General features: G+C 48.5%; 1 protein-coding gene across 4 annotated transcripts in view; it reads right to left on the bottom strand.

Moving 5' to 3' along the window:
• Positions 1-1,344: 1,344 nt before the first annotated feature.
• The window catches only part of ASH1L (ASH1 like histone lysine methyltransferase), a 197,751-nt gene continuing 174,709 nt past the window's right edge, over positions 1,345-24,386 (bottom strand). For 3 of the 4 annotated variants that reach the window (XM_047092692.1, XM_047092693.1, XM_047092694.1), the window contains 17 exons: positions 19,025-19,133; positions 18,453-18,617; positions 18,198-18,292; positions 16,411-16,568; positions 15,161-15,313; positions 12,332-12,386; positions 12,117-12,249; positions 10,301-10,549; positions 9,380-9,466; positions 8,483-8,573; positions 7,341-7,479; positions 7,071-7,243; positions 5,765-5,931; positions 4,558-4,598; positions 3,332-3,633; positions 2,892-2,998; positions 1,345-2,575 (listed from right to left, as the gene is read on the bottom strand). In XM_047092692.1, the coding sequence (XP_046948648.1) occupies positions 2,907-2,998; positions 3,332-3,633; positions 4,558-4,598; positions 5,765-5,931; positions 7,071-7,243; positions 7,341-7,479; positions 8,483-8,573; positions 9,380-9,466; positions 10,301-10,549; positions 12,117-12,249; positions 12,332-12,386; positions 15,161-15,313; positions 16,411-16,568; positions 18,198-18,292; positions 18,453-18,617; positions 19,025-19,133 (2,209 nt within the window). In that variant the 3' untranslated portion in view covers positions 1,345-2,575; positions 2,892-2,906. Of the gene's footprint in view, positions 2,576-2,891; positions 2,999-3,331; positions 3,634-4,557; positions 4,599-5,764; positions 5,932-7,070; positions 7,244-7,340; positions 7,480-8,482; positions 8,574-9,379; positions 9,467-10,300; positions 10,550-12,116; positions 12,250-12,331; positions 12,387-12,569; positions 12,619-15,160; positions 15,314-16,410; positions 16,569-18,197; positions 18,293-18,452; positions 18,618-19,024; positions 19,134-24,386 lie in introns of those variants that run through there. The other variant, XM_047092695.1, reaches the window with a different exon arrangement.

Raw genomic sequence — 24,386 nt, 5'->3', positions numbered from 1 at the left:
GACTCCGTTTTCATGTCTACGAAATGGGAGTAGGAACTACAGAGCTGTCACGAGGGTCATTGGTCTAACTAGCTGGATGGCCCTGGGCAAGTAACTATCACTAACCTGTTGCTTTAAGTCCCTCATGTGGGATGTTGGGTTTTGGTACCGACCTGAAAGGGCCGTTGTGAAGATTAATAAATGTGTACACGTCGACTGCTTCTGATGACACGGTCTAGCACGGTGGCCTGAAGTTACTGTCGCCAGCCTTGGAGGTGGTGAGTATCAAACGAGGCCATGTGTGTGTGCGTGCATGTGCGCAGAGGACAGAAGGGGAAACGATCGTTCTGTTGATTGGTTGGGCTGGGCTCAGACCGAAAAGATCCAATGTTGAGGAAATGGCTTCACCTAGGAGTCGGCACGGTGAATGCGCTCCTGGGGGGCCCAGGATGCTGGTGCTGCGGTGTGAAAAAGACCTCTTTGGAAACAGGCAGGAGAAGACCCTGGAAAATAGATGAGGATAGGGAAGAGGGAAAGAATGGCACGCTCACCACTCTGTTGTTAGGAAAAGTTTTTTCCATTTAATACTAGACTTTCAAGGATTGAGATGCAAGCTTTTTCTGCAATTACATCCAATGTTAAAATTGGTAATACATAATTTACAAAGATTAACATCAAAACAATCATCTATTTAGATATGCTTTTGTAAAAAGGAAATATATTAGCAGCATTTATATTTTCCGCAATCACACGGCCTACAGACATGCAGACTAACTCTGGATCTATTCGCAGCGATGTAGTGCGTTGCCCCGCATTTCAAACACCAAAACCCGCCTGGCAGCTAGGGGGTTCTTTTTATTTCATTATTATAAAATAACCGAAAAATAAAAAAAGGCATTAATTTCTACACCAGTAAGAAAAAACAAGTTTTTGCACTTACCTAACATTTGATTGTCTAAAAAACATTTCAGTTTTTAGTCTTTCAACAAAAGAAAGATAAAATGACAGAGCGTAGTGTCTTTTGCTTCTGTTCTCACATTTTACAAAGTTTTTTTCTTTTTTCGTCTTTTTTAAAATTTTAGTGTTTAACACTATTCAAGGAAATATTGAATTTTAATCTCTTTCTTGTCATTTTCCTGCTTTTGACTAAAAGGAGACCCCCCCCCCCAAAGTGCCCCTATTTCCCACCTCCCTCCCACCCAGCTCCCTGCAACGAAAACCAAAGGAAGCCACTAAACCGGGCCTTGGACATGCGACGTTCCCAGCTCCACACGTGAGTACCTCACACCCAGGTCTTGTCGTAACGTACAGTGCCTCTCTACAGTAAGAAAATACTCCAAACTAGTTTCTTAATTCTCTTTTTTCTTTAATAAAATATTTATTCTGCTTTTTCTCTGCTCAAGGGGATCTTTGGCTTCCCCTGTCTCTTTTGTTTTGTTTTTTTTTTTCTGTTTTTGTTTTTTTTTTTTTCCTCAAGATTGACACAGAAAGGAGAAAAAGAAAAAAAGATTGAATGGAATGGAAGGTGTCCATGTTTCTACCTAAACAAGTCAGAGCGTCGTCATCGGGGGAGATGTGCAGCTAGGACAGCGTTGGTCCGGGACTGGAGAAAAGTAATGGGACGGGATTACTACTGTATTGCTTCCTAGTCACGCGGCAGATATATATATATATATATATATACATACATACATACATATATATATACACACACAACTTGGCACATTTAAAAACCATCTTTTCTCTTATAAGAACATCTAAAACGTATATGCATATGTATGTCTGAGAAGATAACAAAGCAAAGCTTTTTAAATTTCGTTTTTAAAGAGACAGTATCGTCTGGGAAGTTCTGGCCAAGAGATTGGGAAGGAAGCAGACGCCCGTGCCCTCCCCCCTGTGCTGTCGTCAGGAGGGCGGAGGACCCAGGCCGGCGGGTGGGCAAGCACGGTCTCTAAGAGGTGGACACTGAAAACTGTACAATGAGGAAAACAGGAGTAGTGTTTTCGGTCGCTAATGTACACTCACAACAAATACTCTGCTAGGCGAACACTGCTCAACAGTCTGTGTAGTGACTTTGGGGGGCGGTTTAGGGTCCACGCGTACGGAGGTTTTACGACGAGGCTATTCTGAGACGAACGTCCGTTCGCGGCACAGCAGACACCCGAAAGCCACAGTGCGCGAACGGCACAGGTGAGGCGCTGGCGGGGGCCTGGCCTTCTCGTTAGAAAAAGATAGGTTGGGCAGGTTATGAAGTTAAAACAAAAATCATCACAATGAGTTCTGTGCCCTGCTGACCCCATGGGGGCCTTCCCTAGTCCGTGGTTACATTCTGGGGGGGGAGAGGGAGGGAAAAGGGCCGCAGATACAAGTGCTTTGACTTGTCAATTCACGTTTTACTTGGACCTGATTGGACGAGGAGAGAGAAACTTTCCCAGTCAAGGATCCATCTGGAAAGAGGCCCCAGCAGCTGTTTCTGTTGTAGGTCTCTAGGGTAGCTCCTGGAGCCCACAGAGAACGGACGCCTGGGGCGGGCAGGGACCCCCTCCCGCCGACGGGGAGTTACACCTGGGGACAGGAAGCAGCTTCGCAGCAGTGCCTGTGGAGTCAGAGGATGACACAGAGAGACCCAAGCTGGAGGGAGAGGCGAGTGCTATAAAAGTACCAAGACTCTGGCCACCCCCACGGCCGCCCCCGGTGTGCGCTGTCCTCCTCCCATCTCGAACCCTCAGGGCGAAGCAATGGAGAGGAAAACAAGTTAAACGGGAGTGTTTATACAGGCGCCTTCCTCTCCCCCTCCACTAGCTTCAAGGTTTATTAAGTACCTGATGCCAACAACACGGCCCCTTCCCACCCCTGTCTACACTCGGAACAAGAGGCAGGACTGTTAGCTCCACTGACGGCGGATGCCTGACCTCCTCCTCTGAGGCTCACTTCCGGAAGCTGCTCTCTGGGATGAACAAAGTGCGTCTTCGGAGCTTCCTGCCGGATCCTTCCTCCAGCAGGTAGGTCACGTCGATGGCTGAAAACAGAACCAAGGAGGCTCATCGAATCCCCGCCCCCCACTCCTCCCTCCACATCTGAGCTGGAGGGAGGGCACTGGAGCCCAGGGACTCCTTTTCCAGCCTGTGAACGCGTCGGGCCTTGCTTGGGAGGGAAGTTCTCCGGGGGACCGTCTCCGCACCCGCAGATCCATTCCCGACACGCAACAGGATGCGGGCCCGCAAAAGAACCGCGAGGTTTTCACAGGATACTTTCCATTCCGGGCAAGTAATCGTAAGCTGTTCTTTTCCATTCTTTCCGCACTCATTTCCCCTTTCTCTTAAACCCGAGACATGAGCCTGACTCTTCTTACCATTTTTTCCGGGGATTTTGTCCAGGAGATTGAGCAAGATCTGGTTGAGTCGTTCCCGCTGGCTGTGCCGTCGCTCCTCAGGGGTACAGGCAGGCGCCGGCTCCGGACTGCTCTCCTCTGCCTTCTTCTCGCCTTCGCTTGCTTCTGCAGCAGCCCCCTCCCGCTCCGGCTCCTCCAGGCCGGGCATCTCCTCAGCGGCTTGCTCCTGGCTGGCCAGGACCTCTTCAATCAAGGGCAGAGCATCGTCCTCCTGGCCCAGGTCTTTTAGGGGCGGCTTTGGGCGCTCAGACTTCCAGGAGGACCTGTGAGGCAGAGGTGGGAATTTAGACTAAGGCTGAGGAGGGCACTGGGGAGGGAAGGGGAGCAGAGGGGAGGCGGGGCGGTGGGGAGGCACCTCAGGTGGCTTCAGACCCTGAGTCTAGCTCTTGGAGTCTTGGCGCTGGCTGTGACTTTATTATTATTTGCACAAATCACTACCTTTCTCTGAAATCTGTTTTCTAATTATAAAATACAATTTCCTTCTTTCAGGAAATCCAAGGAATCCACAAACTGTACCAGAGCTGGTAACACTGCTTAGCTAGTTCTGACCTCGTCGTGAGCATAGCGAGGTTTGGCCCAGCGCCGTGAGGCCCACAGTCCGACTCCAATAAGACTTCATACGGAGCATTTCCTTTCCCGTACCGCCCCCCCCCCGCCATGTGCGGTCTAGGACGTCCCCCTCAGGGGAAGCCATGACGTCGGTACAGCGGGCGGCAGGCCACCATTCAACAGAAAAGGAAACTGAAGGAAGGCCTCTGGTGCCTCTTCTCCCAGAACAAGCATCTCGTGCACAAAACCAGGACAAATCAGAGCCACATGCGCACAGTGCTCGGCAAAACCCTGCACTTGCAGAGGCTTGACAGCACGCCCTTGACTGAGGTCCCAGGAACCGAACACCTCGGGTAATGAGAAAAGCTCGCAGAAACCTTGAAAAGGGACTTTTCTGAATCTGTCTAGAGTTCTGTCCCAAATCTTCTCCTTCTCTATTCCTGTTCCTTGTGAGCCTCCCTCCCTGCCCTGACTCCAGCTCCGTGACGAGACCGTGCCTCCTGTCACCGAGGCCCTCCCCTGGGCCACCCTGTCAGAGGTTCCCCATCCTCAGGTATGGCTGAGCGGGTGGATGGCGGTCCCCTTGCCCAAGCCGTGGGCCGCCTCCTACAGGCCCCTCACGTCCCCATGGGACTCACCGCCCTCCGTTCCTCTTGTAGTTGTCTGGGACGTAATGCGGCTGCAAAGAAAGGGAAGTGGTAAGTCTATGGCAGAGGCTGGCGAAGCTGGACCAGGCGGCCCGGGGCCAACTAAGGACAAGGAGCGGGAGGGGGGCAGCTAAGGAAACAGGAAGAAAACACAGGGCTGAGGCCCTCACTGGGTGAGGGCCGGGCGGCTGGGTCTTAAGGTCTGAAGTTCAGTACTTCCATCAGTCTGTAGGCTACAGTGGTTTTGGGGTCTCGTGAGCCCGCGACGACAGTATGAGGGACGGACTCCCAGCCTGTCTGTCCCATCCTGATGTTTAAGTAGTGAAAGTTGGGGCTTCAAAGCTAACCTGTGAGCTGTTGCCCGAGCAAGCAAGACCAAAGAAGTCTAGATGAGAGGCGGGCAGAATATAAAATACTGTTCAGAGGTATCCAAAAACAAGAATAGGAGAAGCAGGGGCATGAATGCTTGCTTTCTGGCTAGACGGTTTCTAACCATTCTAGGAGGATGGCCGTGGTTTTGGACAAGCCCACAGAAAGCAGGGTCAAGGATGAGGAGCTTAGTCCTGGGTCTCATTTTAGTAGGTAGATGGGGGGACAACCAAAGCCTCTGTGGGAAGATGAATGGCACAAAATAACCGTATGGAGGAGGAGTATGTTCACAACAATGAAAGAAAAAACACAGGAGAAAGGCAGAAAATGAAAATGTTAATAACTCCATTATTTTCTGGGCAGTGGGATAATGTACAACTTTTTCTTAATGCTTCTGTAGTTTTCACACTTTATATAATGATGGTGTCTTACATTTTCAATGCAGAAATACTAGGAAAAACCACTGAATTGTTTTCACTGACGTTTTCTCTGGGTTTTCTAACTCTACTTCTTAAAATTATGGATGTGAAAAACACAACAAAAAGCTACGATGGGGGCTCAAGGGCTAAGATTGTAAAGAGGTGAGAAAGAAAAAAGAGGGAAACCCGACTGTAACACGGAAGGAAACCAACAACTCCTGAGAAACAGCCCACGGCAGGAAATGCAGAAGAAATGTAGAAATGTATTTATACTGTTTAGAAATCCCAACTGCCCGGCTCCCGCAGTCCGGGACAGAGAACAAGATGAGGAAGCAGGCTCCCCACCCTACGGAGCGGCACGCGTGAGCTGCGCAGCCTGGACACGGACAGGTGGAAGGACGGAGACTCACCGAGAAATCTCTTTTGGGAGTGAGCTTCTTGGGGAAGTGGTCAAAGGCGTAGGGCTTGGTACAGACGGGATAGCGGTTCCGGTGGATCTTGTAAAACAGGTGTGCGGACTTGTCGAGCCGATAGTCACAGATGTACACGTCCTGCTCCTTCACCCCTTTGGGTCTCCCTAGGAGTTCAAATACTGCTAAAGAACCCTCCTGTCTCCCTTCTCCCCGAGCTGCCCAGAGATGACACCACACCACTGGGAGGGCAGCGGGACCGTGAAGAGGGGACGCTATGGCAATTCTGAGAGGCATCTGGTGACTGCAGAAGGAAGGAGAGTCCCCAGATGGGTGCGTGTGTGGGTGTGTGACAGGGCGGGAAGGTACCAGACGGGCAGCTTATTCAGGTGCTGCAGGAATGTGGGAGCACAGCCACCGGGATGACGGAGAAGACAGAGCAGAGTGTGGGGACGTCAGCAGAGAAGAAGGGCAGGTATAAAGGTGTAAAGGAAGGGAGCACATCTGGAAACAAACATTTTATTTAGTAAATATTTATTTACGTTAAGTCCTCTCTATGCCCCACGTGGGGCTTAAACTCATGACCCCAACTGAGCCCGCCGGGTGCCCCTGGAAATGCACACTTCACAACCGGGGGACACAGTCCCCAGAACCACGGGCCCCAAGCAGCCAACGCTGCTATGATACCAAGAAGGTGAGACAGCCGAGCGCCTGGAAGAGACAGGTGAGCACGTGGGAGCTCACACCGGGAGCCCAATTGGCCCAAGTGCTCGTAGAGTGTCATTTCGCTTCATCTTCACAGAATGCTGTGACAGGGGCTAGCCCCTACTTCCGGGAGATTAAGTGACTGCCCGAGGATGCACAAGTAACAAGTGGTGGGGCTGGGATTTGAAAATGGACTGACTCCACAGCCTACATTATTGGCCATGGAGCTCATAAAAGCATTGCACTTTTCTGGTTGGTTGGTTTAATGTCCAGAGTTGCTGATGGCCTTGGGGACTCTGGAGTGGGCGGGTGAAAGAACAAACCTTCCGACAATACTGATGGGATGCTGAGCAGGCGATATTAAGGAAGAAATGTTAACTAAATAAGTAAAAGGCGAGGGGGGGGCCGGGGCTAGGAATTAACAGCCACTGAGTACCAAGCACTAGGTAAAAGAAAGAAACGATGTAACATTCAGCTCTCCCAAGCTTCGCAGCTAGCCTGAGGACTCTTTTCATCACACGGAGACAAGAAGAATGGAGTGGCAGCTGCAGACTGAGGAACGGGACAGAAGGTCATTTCTTCGGCAGCTCAGGTCACTCACCTTTGCAATACGTGTAAAGGTCCAGTACACAGCAGGTCCCCACCACGGCCTCCAAGGGAATGATCTCGTACAGCGGCACCCGAAACAGCTCGTTGTGATAGAAGCGGCGAGAGGGGGAGTGGTGGGTCTCGTGGGGGCGGAAATAGTGGTGACCAAAGGCGAACCGCTCCTCTCTAGGGCAGAGAGAGGGTCAGGGTCAGTCAACTGGCAAGACCCTGGCAAGTATTCAGCTCTTTGCTGGAAGGAGACAGTGAAGACCTCAACACCTACTTTTCATTCTTCCAAAGCTTCTCAATTCGAAAGATGTCAAGTTTGTCTCGATTAATGTGTGACAACAGTCGGTAGGACTGGCGGACGGGGTGGCCGTCAGGGGTGCGCCGGCTGTCCCGCATCAAATACACACAGTCGCCTGGAAGGCACAGGAGAGGTTAGACGAAGCCAGCATGAGCTCTGCCAGGCGTCCACTGGTCCCACCCAGGTCCACCCAGGAGAACGTAAAATCTAAACAACAGGTACAGAGAGCACGGCCGCAGTCTCGCGGGGAAGATCGTCCATGCTAGACTGTGAGGACACCACGAGGGAGCGTGCCCAGCTCTTGGATCGTGTTGTGTTTGTCCCAAGTCCTAAAACCAGCTTTGTGACAGCCTTGTCTCTCCAGATTCACTTTATTTTGTGGAGGGGAAATGTATAAAGCTGAAGGACTAAAGGAAATAAAACCTATACTGTTGACCCTCGAAACAACATGGCTTGAACGGCACAGGGTTGACTTAATGCAGTTTTTTTTTTTTTTTTTTTTGATAAATATGGCACAGGACTGTAGATGTACTGTAAAAACCTTCCTTACGATTTTCTTAACATTGTTTTCCTCTAGCTTTATTGTAAGCATGAAGTATATAAATACATGTAACATACAAAATATAGGTTAGTGGGCTATGTTATCAGTAAGGAAGGCTCTGGTCAACAAAAAGCGATTAGTAGAGTTCTTGGGGAGTCAAAAGTTACATGTGGATTTTTTAGGGGCGCCTGGGTGGCTCAGTCAATGAAGTGTCCGACTCTTGATTTTGGCTCAGGTCACAGTCTCATCGTTCACGGGTTTGAGCCCTGAGTCGGGCTCTGTGCTGGGTGTGGAGCCTGCTTGAGATTCTCTCCCCACCGCCCCCCCCCAACTCTCTGCCCCTCCCCAGCTTGCGCTCTCTCTCAAAATAAATAAAGTAACTTAAAAAAAAAACAAACAAAAGGTCATACGTGGATTTTTGACTGCATGGGGCGGGGGGAGGCTGGTGCCCCTAAACCTGCTGTGTTCCAGGGTCAGCTGTATTCTGTGGCCACGCAAGGCTGTGTGGTGACAGTGCTGTGTGGACGGCAGACAGTCCTGCTGCGAGGAAAGGTGGGGCCAGCTCGCGTGTACGCACCTTGACGAAGCAACAGGTCATCTCGGAGCAAACAGATGAAGTAGACACAGCCGGGCTGGGCGTAGTGGGGCCGAGGGGTCATGGGTACCTCCTGGTAAGGATGAAAAGCCAACGGGTCAGGGCCGTGACTGCCACGTCCCGCCTACTGGTCTCCATTCTAACCCTACTGGACCGGGAAAGCGAAGGCCGTGCGTTCCCGACTGACCGCATGGAGCACAGCTTGTGCGGCTGCCCTGGGCCCCACGGGAGCGGGACAGCGTGTGAGGGGGACACTTGCAGTGTCACAGTGATGCAGGGAAGCTGCTGGCATTTAGAACCCACGTGCCGGGGAAGCCAGACATTCTGCAGTGCGTCCCTCGCAGCACGGAAATGCTGCTCTAAATGACGACACTGCCGCGAAGACGTTCTGCCCACAACACTTCCCTTTACAGAGGAGCCCTGCCCGAGACCGCATGCGCACACAGAGCAGAACAAGACAAACAGCCACCTGGTAATGTGGGAGAGTCACTCAACCCACCGCCTCCCCCGGAAAGTGGACTGAGACTAACCCTGTGGACTCGGACTCCATGCTCTTTTCACTTAAACACTACGTAACCTAAGTGGTATTTAGAGTACTGAGCTTGGACTTCACAAGTACTTTTTTCATGGAGAGCAGACAGTGTTTACAGAGCACCATTCCTTCCGCAGGCTTCTAAGTGTTTTATTTCCCCTTTGACCACACACTCGAGAAAGGAGAGGGCGGAACTGTTACCCTCAGGGTAAACTGTAAGAACCTGAGGCCCAGAGAGGTTGGGTAACTTATCAAAGGAAAGTCAGTGCATCAGGAGCAGGGCAGGTAGGAGGCCACGCGTGGACTCTCCCGCTTGCCGATCAGACTGTCACCAGAGGGCAGCTTACTCTGTCCACGGGCCTCGGGTCACACTGCTCACAGAGGTAGTGCTCCACGTCTGAGTTCACCCCCATACAGTCACAGTGCTGCCACACCTGTGGGGACAAAGTGCGGTTGGGAGGGGGCCTTACACTTACTGAGACGGGCCGGGGGCAAAGAATAACGAAACGAAACAGTGGCACAGGGTGAAGTCAAACAGGAACTAAGGGATGTGAATGTGTGTGAACATACATGTACCGATCGCTTTAGGACACACACGCACCCGGGCAAATAAAATGTGGAGCTGGACAGAGAACAGAGGGACGTAGGGTTATAGAAGCAAACTACTTACTGAGTAGCACACAGCCGTGACCCGGCTGCTGCGGAGGCCTTAGTCACACAATGTTTCTTTTTCTTTTTTTAAAGTTTTTATTTATTTTTGAGAGAGTGAGAAAGAGAGAGAGAGAAGGGCAGAGGAGAGAGAGAGAGAGAGAGAGAAAATCCCTAGCAGGCTCCATGCTGTCAGCACAGAGCCCGACGCGGGGCTGGATCCCATAGACCGTGACATCATGACCTGAGCCGAAGTCAAGAGTCCGGCGTTTGAGGGACCGAGCCCCCCAGGTGCCCCGCACAGCGTTTCTCTGTGCTGTGGCCTAATCCCGGGCTCCCGACCACCCTGTGTGTCACTCGTGGCCCCCTTCCCATCTGGTAAGGTGGCAAGTGCGGAGCCTCGCTGTGCCTGCGTCAGGGCAACAGAGGGCAGCGCTGCTCTGTGCGGCTCCTTCCCACACAATCCCTGGGTCCGGCCTCCCCAAGACCCGTGCAGGGGGATGGAGAGGTGGGAGAGGTGGGAAAGCGGGAAGGATAACGGGAAAGAGGAAGAAGACAGGAGAAAGGTCATCTGGGAGCAGCGAGGGCCGAGGCCCCGGCCTGTGTCCCCCGGGGCTCACCATGCACTTGTCACACTGGATCATGAGGCCTTCGTCCTTGTGCAGGCCGCACACACAGCGGATGACGTCGTCGTCCTTCTCGTGCACGTTCTCCTTCTCAGAGACGGAGGCCTCGCTGCCGTCTGCCTCGCTCGCCGTCTCTCCCACGATCTCGTCGATCTGGGCCGACGCCTCGTGCCGGGCGTTGTAGTAGGTCTTCCGCAGGCGGCAGACATCTCTCCCGATGGGGGATTTACGCCCGTAGTACTTCTGAAGAGAGCAGAGGAAAGAAACGCGTGTGCTCTTGTCAGCAGGGCTCAAGCGTGTACCTGGAGGGGGCGGCTGGCCGGCTGTCAGCACAGCTTCGAGTCCTCTCCTCGGGGCCGGGAGGCGAAGCCCCGTGGTGGGCAAAGAGCTCCCTTCGGACAAACCTGAGGAGGCAGGAGGAGTTTCATCCTCCCGCTCTGGTTAACAGACTTCCAATACCATCAAATATCAACTAACATGAATTCAAGTCAGAATCTGCAAGACGGTTTCCCATTCACGCTGCCGCCGCCACCCACCTCGGCCACAGGCCTCACTGCGCATCAGGGGGCAAACACAGCAGCTGTCGTGGGGGCAGCGGGCAGAGCCCGTACTCTGTCCTGCACCTGCACGTGCCGGGGACGGAGCCGTGAGCTCTGCATACGCATGGGTTTCAGCAGAAAGCATGTTGTAATTCCAGACCGAGCTATCTATCTCCTACCCGTCTTTCTCTCGTTTCTGCCTTCCACCTTGGTTCTTCCCTTACCTCGCAGCCCCTTGTTCTTCCTGGTCCTTCCCAAGGTATTTTAAAATCACCGAGAATCCTCCTCATCCCTACGTACCCTACAATACTCCATCTTCTCCTTTAAAATTTTTTTTTTTTTTTCAACGTTTATTTATTTTTGGGACAGAGAGAGACAGAGCATGAACGGGGGAGGGGCAGAGAGAGAGGGAGACACAGAGTCGGAAACAGGCTCCAGGCTCTGAGCCATCAGCCCAGAGCCCGACGCGGGGCTCGAACTCACGGACCGCGAGATCGTGACCTGGCTGAAGTCGGACGCTTAACCGACTGCGCCACCTAGGCGCCCCCCATCTTCTCCTTTAAATCAGGTTGAGGTCACCTTCTCTTCAATGAGCATCGGCTATTCTACAACCATTGGTCTAACACCCCTCAATCCCATCCGTAAGATTTAGTTTGATTTACTGTACTGTACATATTTCTGTGTATTTCACATATACTTAGTGTCTTGAGGAAAGAAACTACAGACAACCTAAGTGTGGTAAGGTAATACGTATTATGTGATACAAACATTCAATACTAAATTAGGCTTTTACAAAAATTTCTTTTTTGGGAGTATAATTTAACCTTCCATTCTGGTCACATCAGTGTCGTTATTACACAAGACTCTACAATATTGAGTACGCTGTAACCCTTTCCCAGAGGGTATTCAATAAAAACTGTTGCCTTTCGGGGCGCCTGGGTAGCTCAGTCGGTTGAGCATCCGACTCTTGATTTTGGATCAGGTCGTGATCCTGGGGTTGTGGGGATCCAGCCCCAAACTGGGCTCTGTGCTGACAGGCCTGCGTGGGATTCTCTCTCTCTCTCTCTCTCTCTCTCTCTCTCTCTGCCCCTCCCCTGCTCTGGAGTGCGCGTGCTCTCTCTCTCCCTCTCAAAAAAAAAAAAAAAAAAAAAAAAAAAATTGTTGCATTTTGTAGCCAGAAATATAGTTTGATAAAAGAGGGTAAAAATCTTTAACTTCTGGAAAAGTTCTCTTCAAAACTGTGAATGCACGTCTGAAGTCCGGGAAAATACCTCAGCATTCCGAAAGACCTTGAGCATGTCGGCGTCAAAAGCCTCCACGGTCTTGTAGTGGCCGGTGAGGATGCGCCTCTCTACGGTGGCCAGGTCCAGGGGGTCAGAGATCTTCTCGTAATAATCAGCGTTCCTGGGGCACAAAGCCAGGGCATCAGTCCGCTGCGCTCGGCACCGGTCTACAACTCAGATGATTCCCCAATTTGTGAACTTACTTTTTCTTCGGGGGGAGGCTCAGAAGGGGCGCGGCCAGGACTTGTCGGGAAGGATCTGCAGAGAAGGCAAGGTTTCAGGGCTACATGACGCAAGAGAGGCCAGTACTAACTGCGGGCCAAAAACGTAGGATCCCCAAAATTAAAGGTTAGGGGGAAAAAATCCAAGTGTGTTTTGAGGGTGGCCATGGACATTTCAGGAATGGGGGCACCGAGGCAGGGAAGATCCCCTCGGGATTACCTGGAATGTGAAGATGAGGGAGATGTGCCTGAAATGCCACACCTGTTAGCTGGATAAGGAGAACAACCTTCTATGAGGAGTGAGAGATGGGAAATTATCACAGCAGAGCCAGCTGCTCAGGGCAACTCCCCGCTCGCCACGTTTTGCTAACGCAAAGAACGTCTTACCCCCAAATATTTTCTAGTTCCTGTCAATGGCCCACTGTTAATATTACTCTGTTGGTGTGGATTCAAATAAATTCCAGATAGTGAATAATTTGGTAGTGTAAATATTTCCTGGAATCAGTTTCCTTATAACACGGTTTCTCCAGATCATGAAAACAGAATTCAACCTGTGGGGCTGCTACCTACCTTACCCACTTTCTTTTTAAAAATTCTACTTTGTTACTGAAGACTCGTTACCACAGAATGCTGTCTTGGTTCCAGGCATGCAACATGTGATCTGATGATGCCACACGCCACCTGTTGCTCACAGGTGGCCACACACGTCATTGCAGGACTACGGGCTACCCTCCCTGGGGGGCTACCCTCCCTGGGGGGCTACCCTCCCTGGGCCGCAGTCTTTGGCCCCTGGACTTACTTATCTCACAACTGCAAATCTTAATCTTTTTTATCTATTTCCCCCATCTTCCCCCACCCTCTCCCTCCAGCAACCTCCAGTTTGTTCTCTGTATTTAAGAATCTATTTATTTGCTCGTTTTGCTTTTTAGATTCCACACACAAGTGAAATCTCTGACTTATGTCACTAAACATAATGCCCTGTTAAGTCCATCTATGTTGTCACAAACAGCAAGATTTCCTTCTTTTTAATGGCCAAGTAATATTCCACCGTGTGTATTTACGACATCGTCCTTATCCACTCATTCATGGGTGGACGCTTGGGCTGCTCCCACATCCTGGCCCTTCTAAATAATGCTACAAAAAACACAGGGACACATCTATCTTTTTTTACTTAGAATTTTCGTTTGGAGTAAATGCCAGTAGTGTGATTACTGGGTCATATGGTATTACTAGCTATTTACTTTTTCTATTTCCATCTTTAATTTTTGAGGGACTTTCATTCACCACCTTTCTTTCTAGCAACTACTAAAGAGAAAAAGCCTGTTGTCTCCTGCCCAGAAGATGGGGACATGCAGACACGCTGGCTGCAGACTCACGTCCCAACAGGCAGGGCTGGCTGGCAACGGGGGTGTGACTTTTTGGGGATGGAAACAGAACAGGTGCCACAACACTAAATCTTAGGACAGGTCGGTCCCCCTTTCTTCTCTATATCCTTAGGTCAACAAAACTGCAAAGAGCCACTAAAACATGGAGCTAAGGAATGGACTGAGAAAAGAGAGGGAAAGCGAAGTTCCTCAGAATCTAGCGAGACAGAGGGAGAAATAGGCCCAAACTGATAACAAAAAGCTGCAAGTATTTGTCAAACTCTCTCCTTTTGCTTATTTTTTTGAGGGAGAGTGCTCACAAGAGTGGAGGGCAGTGGGGGAGTTGGGAGGGAAGGAGAGAGGGAGAGGGGGAGAGGGGGAGAGACAGGGAAGGATGGGGAGGGAGGGAGGGAGAGAGGGAGAGAGAGAGAGAGAGAGAAAGAGAGAGAGAGAGAGAGAGAGAATGAATCCCAAGCAGGCTCCACATCTAGCACAGAGCCCAACGAGGGGCTCGATCTAATGACAGTGAGAACATGACCCGAGCCAAAATCAAGTTGGCCACTTAACCAAATCAGCCACCCAGATGTCCCTAAAATCTTTCATTCTAAACATCTCCAAATTTCCTGGTCAGAAAAAGTCACGAATGTTACCAAACTACCCTCCCCAAGTTAAAAACTCTCCTTCCCCACGGTCGCCCCCAACACATACTCAAAAGAGGTCTTGAAAGAGGAAAGATGTGATAAAAGTGTTTGCCTGAAAATGCTTTTAAAGTAATTTTCTTGCAACTTTATGTCCTTTTCCTTGATGTGGGGGCCAGGGCCTGTGAACTCTCCAAAATACATGCAAAGTTATACATTTTTCTGGGGAAAGAGTCCACAGCTTTTATTAGACTCTCAAAGGTCTTTTGGTCAATCAAAAAAGCTTAAGGGGGCACCTGGCAGGCTCAGTTGGTGGAGCTGCGGGTCTCGATCTCAGGGGTGTGAGTTCAAGCCCCAAGTAGAGATTACTTAAAAAAAAAAAAAAAAAAAAAAAAAAAAGTTGAAAAAACAAGGTTAAGAAACACTGATGTTGTATGTTCACAACACCCTTCTCCTTGAATTGCTAATCCACTGTGTCATTCAGGAATATTACATCCAAGACAGAGACTGGTCCTTTCTGTTCTACAGCTAAGACATGTGATTCCTGAATGTAGTCCTTAGCTGTGGTAGAATTCCAATAAATACCAAGGATTGACAGAGGCAATCAAGGAATGAGACCCTGTCAGCACTCCCCAAAGACGGAAGCCACTCCTATGAATTCTACACTCTGACCAGGAAGAGTGAAGTCACCTCCTGAACCCCTAGCCCTGAACGTCCATTGTTCTTGATCTTGGGTGTCTCGGGTGAGGGTAAGAGACAGGATTTGTACAGGAAGAGGAGGAGAAAGCCTTCGGGGTGGACGTGGTCACCTTTGTAGGAGATGATGCCGTCACAGATCTCTTTGAAGATCTGGGCAAGGCGGGCTGCCCGCGCCACCTCAATGTTCTCCTCAGCTGCTGCCAGCCGTCGCGTTCGAACAGATCGTGCTGTCTGCAGGGCGGAGAACTGGGTCATGAAGACATCTGCAAGGGTCAAGTGAAAATCAGTTCCCCCACAGATTCTTGCCGTTTGCTCTATTGTCCTTGAAGTGGTCAGATAGATTAGTGATCACGAAGTTCTTTGTCCCCTTCTTAAAGAATGTCAGGAAACGCGAGTTAGAGGGGCTTGATCTCAGTGGCCAGATGCTGTACAGAACAGCAGCTGCAAACTCTGTGCTTCAAAACGGGTCTGTGTTTGAATGCTGGCTGCCCTACTTCCTAGCTGTGTGATTTTGGGTGAGTTACTCGCACTCTCTGTCTCGCTTCTTGACTGCAACGTGGGAATAGTGGTAGGGCTTCCCTCACGAGAGAACTGTGCAGACTGAGATAGCGCTCTTAGTGTGTTTAGCTCAGGGCTTGACCCGTAACAAAGACTCAGGAAGTAATTACTATTAGCAGAAGATCTGACCTAAGTGGGACGCAAGTTCAGAGAACTGATGCCAATCAAATTACTGACAGGATAGAAGGCAAATTTCTAAATCTGTCTCGTTCCCCCACACACCATGCATAATGTGTCTACTTTTTGAGGGACAGAAAGAAAGACTCAAAGAGGAGCGTGAGCTTTTGAACAGTATTTCTACCTAGGAAGGGTGCTTGGAGAGGCCAGTTTCTCTGTTTCCAGTCTGTTCTGGACGACAGACCTGAACTCAGGAGTGCTGTTAGGTTATTCGCTCAAGAGGCATAAAGGAATCTCAAGGTCTGTGTGTAGAACGCTCATCTGAACGTGGGGGAAAGTCTTCAAGTTCACACTGCTGTCACCGTCTCCCGCGCTCGGCGTCACTATGTGCCGTGTGCAAGTTATTCTCCGGGCAGGAAGGGAGACAGAAGACCCACTGCCTATCCCAAGTCTGGGAACGCTCAGGCTGCGGGCAAGTGTTTGGGAAGCTGGTGAGGGGGTGTCTTCCTATCCCCCAGGGCACAGACTCGTGGCTGAGATTGACGGGTGATTGATTGTGGACCGATGCTTGTATGTTGGGGTCTTAACTTTTTTGGTGTAGACTGAAAAGAATCTCTGAACACAACGCTGGAAAGGAGCTGCAGGGATCCCTTTGCGACCGTGTCACGGGACGAACAGGCCTTACCAGACTTGATGTTCCCGTCATCTCGGCAGACGCTGTTCCAGCGCGTACACAGCGATGCTGAGTGAACATCCTCGCTGGCGGGCTTTACCTCCTCCTGTTTCTGCCGGATCTTCTCCCAGTTCCGGACCAAGAACACATGATGCTTTAACACAAAATTCCTGTAAGCAAGGAAGGAAGTTCCTTTATTCATTTAATAAGCATTTATTACATGTCTACTCTACGTAAGCCACTATTAAGATGATATAAATGAATAATTATCAGCTAATTCAGCTATTATAAAAATAATTACATATGGGGACACATAATTCAGTTTTGCATCCTGGCTTTTTTTTCCCCATATAAAACATTCATATAAGAAAATATATACATTTTTAAAGTAGGCTTCATGCCCAGTGCGTGCCCAACATGGGGCTTGAACTCATGACACAGAGATCAAGACCTGAGCTGAGATCAAGAGTTGGACGCTTAACCGACTGAACCACCCGACTGAATGTCCCAAAACATTCCCCTGTATTATTTACAAGTATCTCGCGAAATACCACTGAAAAGCTGCAAAACTTCTACCAATTGCGACAGCTTGACTGGAAGGCAGAGATTTACAAAGTGCGTGCACAAATTCTAAATGAAGCCGCCAAAATGCAGCATGGGCTCAGGATTCGCTGTTACAGGGAGAACTGGACTGGGAGGTAAAGGCAGGCATTTACAACAGACACACCAGGCAGACTGTGTTAGGTGAAGTGCCTCCACGTAGACCTCGAAGTTTAGACGAGTCAGGTGTATCTTGAAGAGCTCTGTGAAGGCATCAGTAGATGCCTGGGTTCCACGTCTGAAAATTACGGTTTAAGTGGTCTGACGGTGGCCCGGGCGGCACGAATCTCAAAAGCTCCCTGGGCTAATATGCGGCCAAGGCAGAAAACCACCTGACTGGATCATCTCTGTTTTACTGAGGTTTAAAATTTCTATGACTTTAAGTGATACAGGATGAAAGGGGCTAAAATTACAGTAAAGTTATAAACAAGGATGAACTTTCTAAGATACTGGAGCGTACGGTCACAGAAGACGCAGAACACGTCCCAGGACAATTTGAAACCCAGGACGTACATATTTCCTTCGCTTCCTTCTGACACGGACAAACCTCCCCTGAATACAGGGAAGAGCGTAAATGACCCTAAAGACCCTTTTCACTGCTCTATTACTGTGTCAACAAAGCAGGAACCTTGACCTTTTCTGTGCCGAGGTTCCTCTGGCAGGCTGGTGAAGCCCATGTGACCCTTCTCTGAACAAAGTTTTAAAGTATTTAGACATTTTGAATTAATAAGCAGTTTTTAATTTGTAACACACAGGATTAAACGGAAACCAAATAGTCAGTTTTCAGAATATTAAAAAACCCCTGAAATTGTGATACAGAAATAAACGTTCCTTTTTCCCCACATGACAAGATCCAGTGGTGGGTTTCACCGGCACAGCAACCTCGAGGGAGAGAGCACGTAAACGACACTTTGACATGTCCGTGACAACTGTGACAAGCGATGAAAATGTGAACGTTAAGTCGTGGAAGCTGCGACTACTACACGCACTGTTTGCCTACCATCATAGTTGACGGAAATGCTAAATTTCAGTTAGAAATTCGGAAAAATAGAGACAATCCCCCCCCCCCCCCCAATTTATATATCCTGACTCCCGGCTGGAGAGCTCGTGCACAAAAGAAATGATTTAACCACACAGATGTTTCTTAATTTTCTAAATCGACAAGCAAATCGCACAAAGGTAAGAAAAGCTCCTTTTACCTTTCTCGATTAGACATCGGCTTCATTTGTAACTGGGGGGTCAACCTTGTGGGAGCGTTGATGTTTTCACTGGGCTCTTCGGAGAGGTGGCCTCTCTGAAAGTGGATCAGATGCGGGAAGGGGAGGACCGATGAGAAATCCCCTCGCAGAATGTTAGAGCCGCTGTAGGAGGCTGCCCCTCTGCCGGCCCCTCTTCCCGCCAGTAAGCGCCTCTAAGCAGCTGTTCGGGGAAAGAGCCAGGAGATCATGACTCACCCTTTTCTTCAGCTTGTGCTTAGACTTCCTCTTCTCCTTTGACCGTCCAGACTTCTTGTGAGTGGCCACAGGCTGGCTGCTTTTGCTGCTGGTGAGCCCGTTCATGCGCTGACTCTTGCCCCCGATGATCCCTCGACACTTCTCAAAGCCACACTTGCACAGTTGCTTTGAAAGGAAAGAGAAGAGAACTCACGGCTGCCAGTTCACTTACAAGTTCAAACAGAAGTCCCGAGCACCTGGGCACCCAACAGTGTGAATCAGGACATTTTCATACAGAGGAAAATAACTGAGGAGAAACTTAATGTGCTTCCATGGAAAGGAAAGATTAAAATTTGGGAAAACTTCTTCACTAGGCAAGTTAAGAACTGACCGAGGACCAAACACGACCGGGCAGTCTCTTTCTAGTTCCGAGACCAGGGAGAGCCGGCAAGGGGGTTGGTGAGTGGGGTGAGAACCACCGTCTCCAATTCACTTCGCAGCGGCCGTCCGTCCATGCCGTCTACAGAAGGCGGTGTCGGGGACGGCGCTGTGAGGACGCTCAACCTCCCTCTTGGTGGACTCGTGGTGCTCACCTGCTTTTCAACGTTAAAGGAATGGAAGTTGTAATCGTAGGTGAGCTCGGTCCCAGCTGGCATGTCTTTAAGAGCATACAGTCCGATCCGGTACACTCCATTGACAGACCTAGAGAAAAGGACAGGGTTAAAGGCAGAGAGCCTTTGTTTTCTTTTTTCGAGTTTCTTTCTTTATTTTGAGAGAAAGACAGCGGAGTGGGGGAGTGGCAGAGAGAGAGAAGCCCAAGCAGGCTCTGCTGGGTCAGCGCAGAGCCTACTGTGGGGGCTCGAACCCCACAAAGCTGCAAGATCATGACCTGAGCCGGAACCAAGAGTTGGGACACTTAACGGACTGAGCCACCCAGGTGCCCCTGAAGGTAGAGATTCTTAACACCTAGCCTAAACCCTAGAAAAACGGGTATGCTGATTTCAAATGTGCCTTTGTTTCTGTGTCCAATTACCCAGGTTTCCTGGCCAGACTCTGCAGTATAATATCTCGCTTCCATTCTGTCCAGCCTGTGTAACACTGCCAGATTAATAGTCCTCAGTCAGCTTTCTGGAAAACACGGACCATGCTGTCAGTGAGAATAGGTCTTAACGTTTCCTGCTTGATATTCAAAGTCCCTCTAAAACGTGGTGTAGGTCTACTTATTAAGTAAATTATTTCTTATGGTTAATCTGTAAAACTTCTAGTTCCTACTGATCTCCAGCTTTCTCGCCTGTACAGGAGTCGCTCTTTGGTTCTATTCTATGTAACTTACTAATGATCTACCACGTACTATTCTAGATGCTTTATGTAGTAATCATAGCTATCACTTGAGTGATTGTTAAGTTAATTACAACATCTTGCTGTACTTATTTAATCCTCCCAACAACAGTATTAAAAACGCACTATTATTAGGGGTGCCTGGGTGGCTCAGTCGGTTGGGCGTCTGACTTCAGCTCAGGTCATGGTCTCACGGTTCGTGAGTTCGAGCCCTGCGTCTGGCTCTGTGCTGACAACTCGGAGCCTGGAGCCTGGTTCCGATTCTGTGTCTCCCTCTCTCAAAACTAAATAAACATTAAAAAAAATTTTTTTTAAAAGACACTATTAGTATTATGGCCCCCATTTTCTAAATGAGGAAGCTGAGGCAGAGAGGTTAAGTAACTTCTCGGAAGTCACACAGCTAATAACCGAGGGAATCGAATTGTTTGTTTGTTTATTTATTTATTTATTATTTATTTAGAGGAACACAAACAGGGGAGGAGCAGAGACAGACAGGGAGAGAGAGAATCCCAAGCAGGCTCTGCACTGTCAATTGTGGAGCCAGATGCGGGGCTCAAACTCACGAACCTCGAGATCTTGACCTGAGCTGAAGTTGGATGCTTAACCAACTGGTCACCCAGGTATCCCGAAAAGTTTATTTTTTAATTTTTATTATTTTCAAAAATAATTTTTTTAATGTTTATTTTTGAGAGAGAGAGACAGATGGACAGAGTGTGAGCAGGGGAGGGACAGAGAGACAGGGAGACACAGAATCTGAAGCAGACTCCAGGCTCTGAGCTGTCAGCACAGAGCCCGATGTGAGGCTCGAACTCATGAACTTCGAGATTATAATCTGAGCTGAAATCGGATGCTTAACTGACTGAGCGACCCAGGCACCCCCAAAATTTTTTTAAAAGTAATTTCTATACCGGACATGGGACTTGAACTCACAACCCCAAGATCAACACGCACATGTGCAGGCTCTTCTGACTGAGCCAGCCAGATGCCCCTATAAATACTGCTGAATTTTATCAAATGTTTTTTCTGTTGCTCCTGTTGGGATGATACATGATTTTTTGCCTTTATTCTGTTAATGTAGTTAAGTTACACTGATTGTGAATGTTCAACCAGCCAACCAACCTCTCATTCCTGGAGTAAACCCCACACAGTCGTGATGTATTAACCTTCTTATATACTGCTAGAGCTGATTTGCTAAAATTTTATTTTTTTTGCTAACATTTAAATCAGGATTTTTGTGTCTGTGTTCATGGGAGATACTGGCCTATATTTTTTCTCTTTTAACATTGTTGTTAGGTTTTGGATGAAGGTTATACTAGCCTTATGAAATACAAGAGTTTATAAGATATCGGTAGTAGAGACATTATTTCTTCTTTAAGAATATATAAGAATCAGGGGCACCTGGGTGGCTCGGTCGGTTAAGCATCCGACTTCGGTCCAGGTCATGATCTCATGGTCCGTGAATTCAAGTCCCGCATCAGGCTCTGTGCTGGCAGCCCTGAGCCTGGAGCCTGCTTCAGATTCTGTGTCTCCCTCTTTCTCTCTGCCCCTCCCCCACTCGTGCTCTGTCTCTAGCTCTCAAAAATAAATAAATGTTAAAAAAAAAAAGAATATATAAGAATCATCAATGAAGATATTTGAGCCTGAAGCTCTTTTGTCAGCAACTGTTAATTATATACCCAATTTCTCATAGACATTCAGACTTTTTATCTATTCTGGTGTCGTTTTTGGTAAGGTGTGCTTTTTCAAGGAATTTGTTCATTTGACTTTCCCAATAGAAAAAAAACTGTTCAGGAAAATGGATAAAGTAACTGTGGTATACTTACATATAGGAACACTAGCCCAGAATAAAAATCAACAGAACACTGATGTACTGAACACAGGTACACTGTAAAAACACTATTCTAACTGAAAGAAGCCAGACACAGACTACATACATATGCAGTTCCGCAACAGGCTCTAGGCAAGATGAATCTGGTGACAGAAACCACATCACTGTTTGCCTCTGAGATGGCGAGATTCTGAGGAGGTAGAAAGGAACATTCTGAAACAACGGAAATGTTCTATATGTCGGTAAGGATGTGGCTTGTGTGGGTGTCCACGTCTGTAAAAATGGGTGGTGATTTACGTTTAAGATCTGTGTCTCGGTGGCGCCTGGGTGGCTCAGTCGGTTAAGTGTCAGACTTCAGCCCAAATCATGATTTCATGGCTCATGGTGTCGAGCCCCGTGTCAGGTTCTGTGCTGACAGCTCAGAGCCTGGAGCCTGCTTCAGATTCTGTGTCTCCCTCTCTCTCTGGCCCTACCCCACTCACACTCTCTGAAAAATAAATACTAAGAAAAAAATCTGTCTCTACGTAATATGTAAATTTAAAAATTTACAAAAATAGAAAGCTGTTGAAACTATCGTCTTTTAAAAAGTTGTGTTAAAACACACATAAGATAAAAAGTGGTGTTAAGTACATCCACATTGTTGTAGAGCCATCACCACTAACCACGCTCATGGCTCTTTTTGTCTTGTAAAACTGGAACACCCCACGTGTAACAACCTGCTACCCTCCCACCGCTCACCACTATTCCACCATCTGCGATGCTGACGACTCTGAGCGCCTCATGCGGGTGGAATTGTACAGTGTTTGTCTTTTGTGCCTGGCTTTTTTAACTCGGCATAATGACATCAAGGTCCATATCCACGATGTAGGATATTGTGCATTTTCCTTCCTTTGTAAAGCTGAATGATAATTCCGTCATACGTATGTATGCACCACGTTTTGCTGGCCCAGCATCCCCCGAGGGACACTTGGGTTGCTTCCACAGTTTAGCGCCTACGAACAATGCTGCTGTGGATACGAAGGTGCAGACACATCTTCCAAACACTGCTTCCAATCCTGCGTAAACAGCCGGAGGTGGAACTGCTGGGCCATAGGGTAATTCTGTTTTTAATTGTTTGAGTTTCCCCAAGTGGAAATACTACTTATATCCCCACAGGCTGCGAAAGGATACCAACTGATCTACATCCTCATCAGCGCTTGTTTTCTGTTATTCTGACGCAGCCACACGATAGGCGTCAGGTGGCGCTCTTAAGGATTAGTGCTCTCGGACACCTTTTCCTATGCTTATTGACCATTTGTTTCTTTCCTTTGGAGGAATGTCTCTTCAAGTCCTTTGCCTTTTTTTTTAATTATTATTTTTTAAGTTAGTTTACTCATTTTGAGAGAGAGAGCGAGGGAGAGAGAGAGAGTGCGAGAGCGCGCTCTAGCGCCCGCGAGCAGGCATGAGCAAGGGAGGGGCAGAGAGAAGGCCAGAGAGACGATCCGAAGCAGGGTCCATACTGTCAGTGCTGTCAGCGTGGAGCCTGGTGCGGGGCTCAAACTCACAACCATGAGCCTGACCTGAGCAGAAATCAAGAGGTGGACGCGTAACCGACTGAGCCACCTAGGCGCCCTGCCCATTTTTGAATCAGGATGTTTATCTTCTCCCATTTTGTGTGTTGCCGCTTTACTCTGTGTCTTTTGATGCACAAATTTAAAAATTCTCATGAAATCCAATTTGTCTATTTTCACTGGTTACCTGTGTGAGCTTCTATCCTGTTTTTAAATATATTTGTTTAATGTTTGTTTATTTTTGAGAGAGAGAGAGAGAGACAGTGTGAGTGGGGGAGGAGCAGAGAGAGAGGGAGACACAGAATCCAAAGCAGGCTCCAGGCTCTGAGCTGTCAGCACAGAGCCCAATGAGGGGCTCGAACTCACAACCCGCGAGATCATGGCCCAAGCTGAAGTCAGAGGCTTACCGACTGAGCCACCCAGGCGCCCCATGCCTCAAGTTTTCTCCTAGAAGTCTGGTCGTCTTAGGTCTTAGTTTAGGTCCTTGATGTATTTAATTTTTGTATATGGTGTTAGGTAAGGGTCCAGCTTCATTTTTTTGCATATGGATATCCAGTTTTCCCAGCAACATTTGTTGAAGACTATCCTTTTTCCACTGAATGATTTTGGCACACTTGTCAAAACTCTTTTGACTGTGTATGTGAGAGACTATTTCTGAGTTCTCTTTTCTCTTTCATGGGTCTATTGGTCTGTCCTTAGGCCAATAAAATGCTGCTTTGATGACTGTAACTTTGAGGTTAAGTTTTGAAATCAGGAAGTGTGAAGTCCTTCAAGTTTTGTCCTTTTAAAGAATGGTTTGGTTGTTCAGGTCTCAAGATTCCATGTGAATTTTAGGATGGGTTTTTCTATTTCTGTAAAAAAAAGTCATAGGGGTTTTGATGGGGTTGTACTGAATCTGTAGATGGCTCTGGGTAATACCGGTATTTTAACAATATTAAGTCTTATGTGTTTCCATTAATTATGTCTTTTAAAAAAGTTGTTTTTTTTTTTTTAAGCTTTTTTGGAGAGAGGGGAAGGGGAGGGAGGAACAGAGAGAGAGGGAGACACAGAATCCGAAGCAGGCTCCAGGCTTTGAGGTGTCAGCACAGAGCCGACGCAGGGCTCGAACCCATGAACTGTGAGATCATGACCTGAGCTGAAGTCAGATGCTTAACCGACTGAGCCACCCAGGCGCCTCAATTTATGTCTTCTTTAATTTTCTTTCAGCAATGTTTTATAGTTTTTTCATGGTACAATTCT

This window comes from Lynx rufus, unplaced genomic scaffold (assembly GCF_022079265.1).
Source record: "Lynx rufus isolate CCGP_SWC_20201006 ecotype Redwood Valley unplaced genomic scaffold, mLynRuf1.p SCAF_31, whole genome shotgun sequence".
Classification (NCBI taxonomy): Eukaryota; Metazoa; Chordata; class Mammalia; order Carnivora; family Felidae; genus Lynx; species Lynx rufus.
This window is presented reverse-complemented; position numbering and strand designations above follow the sequence as displayed.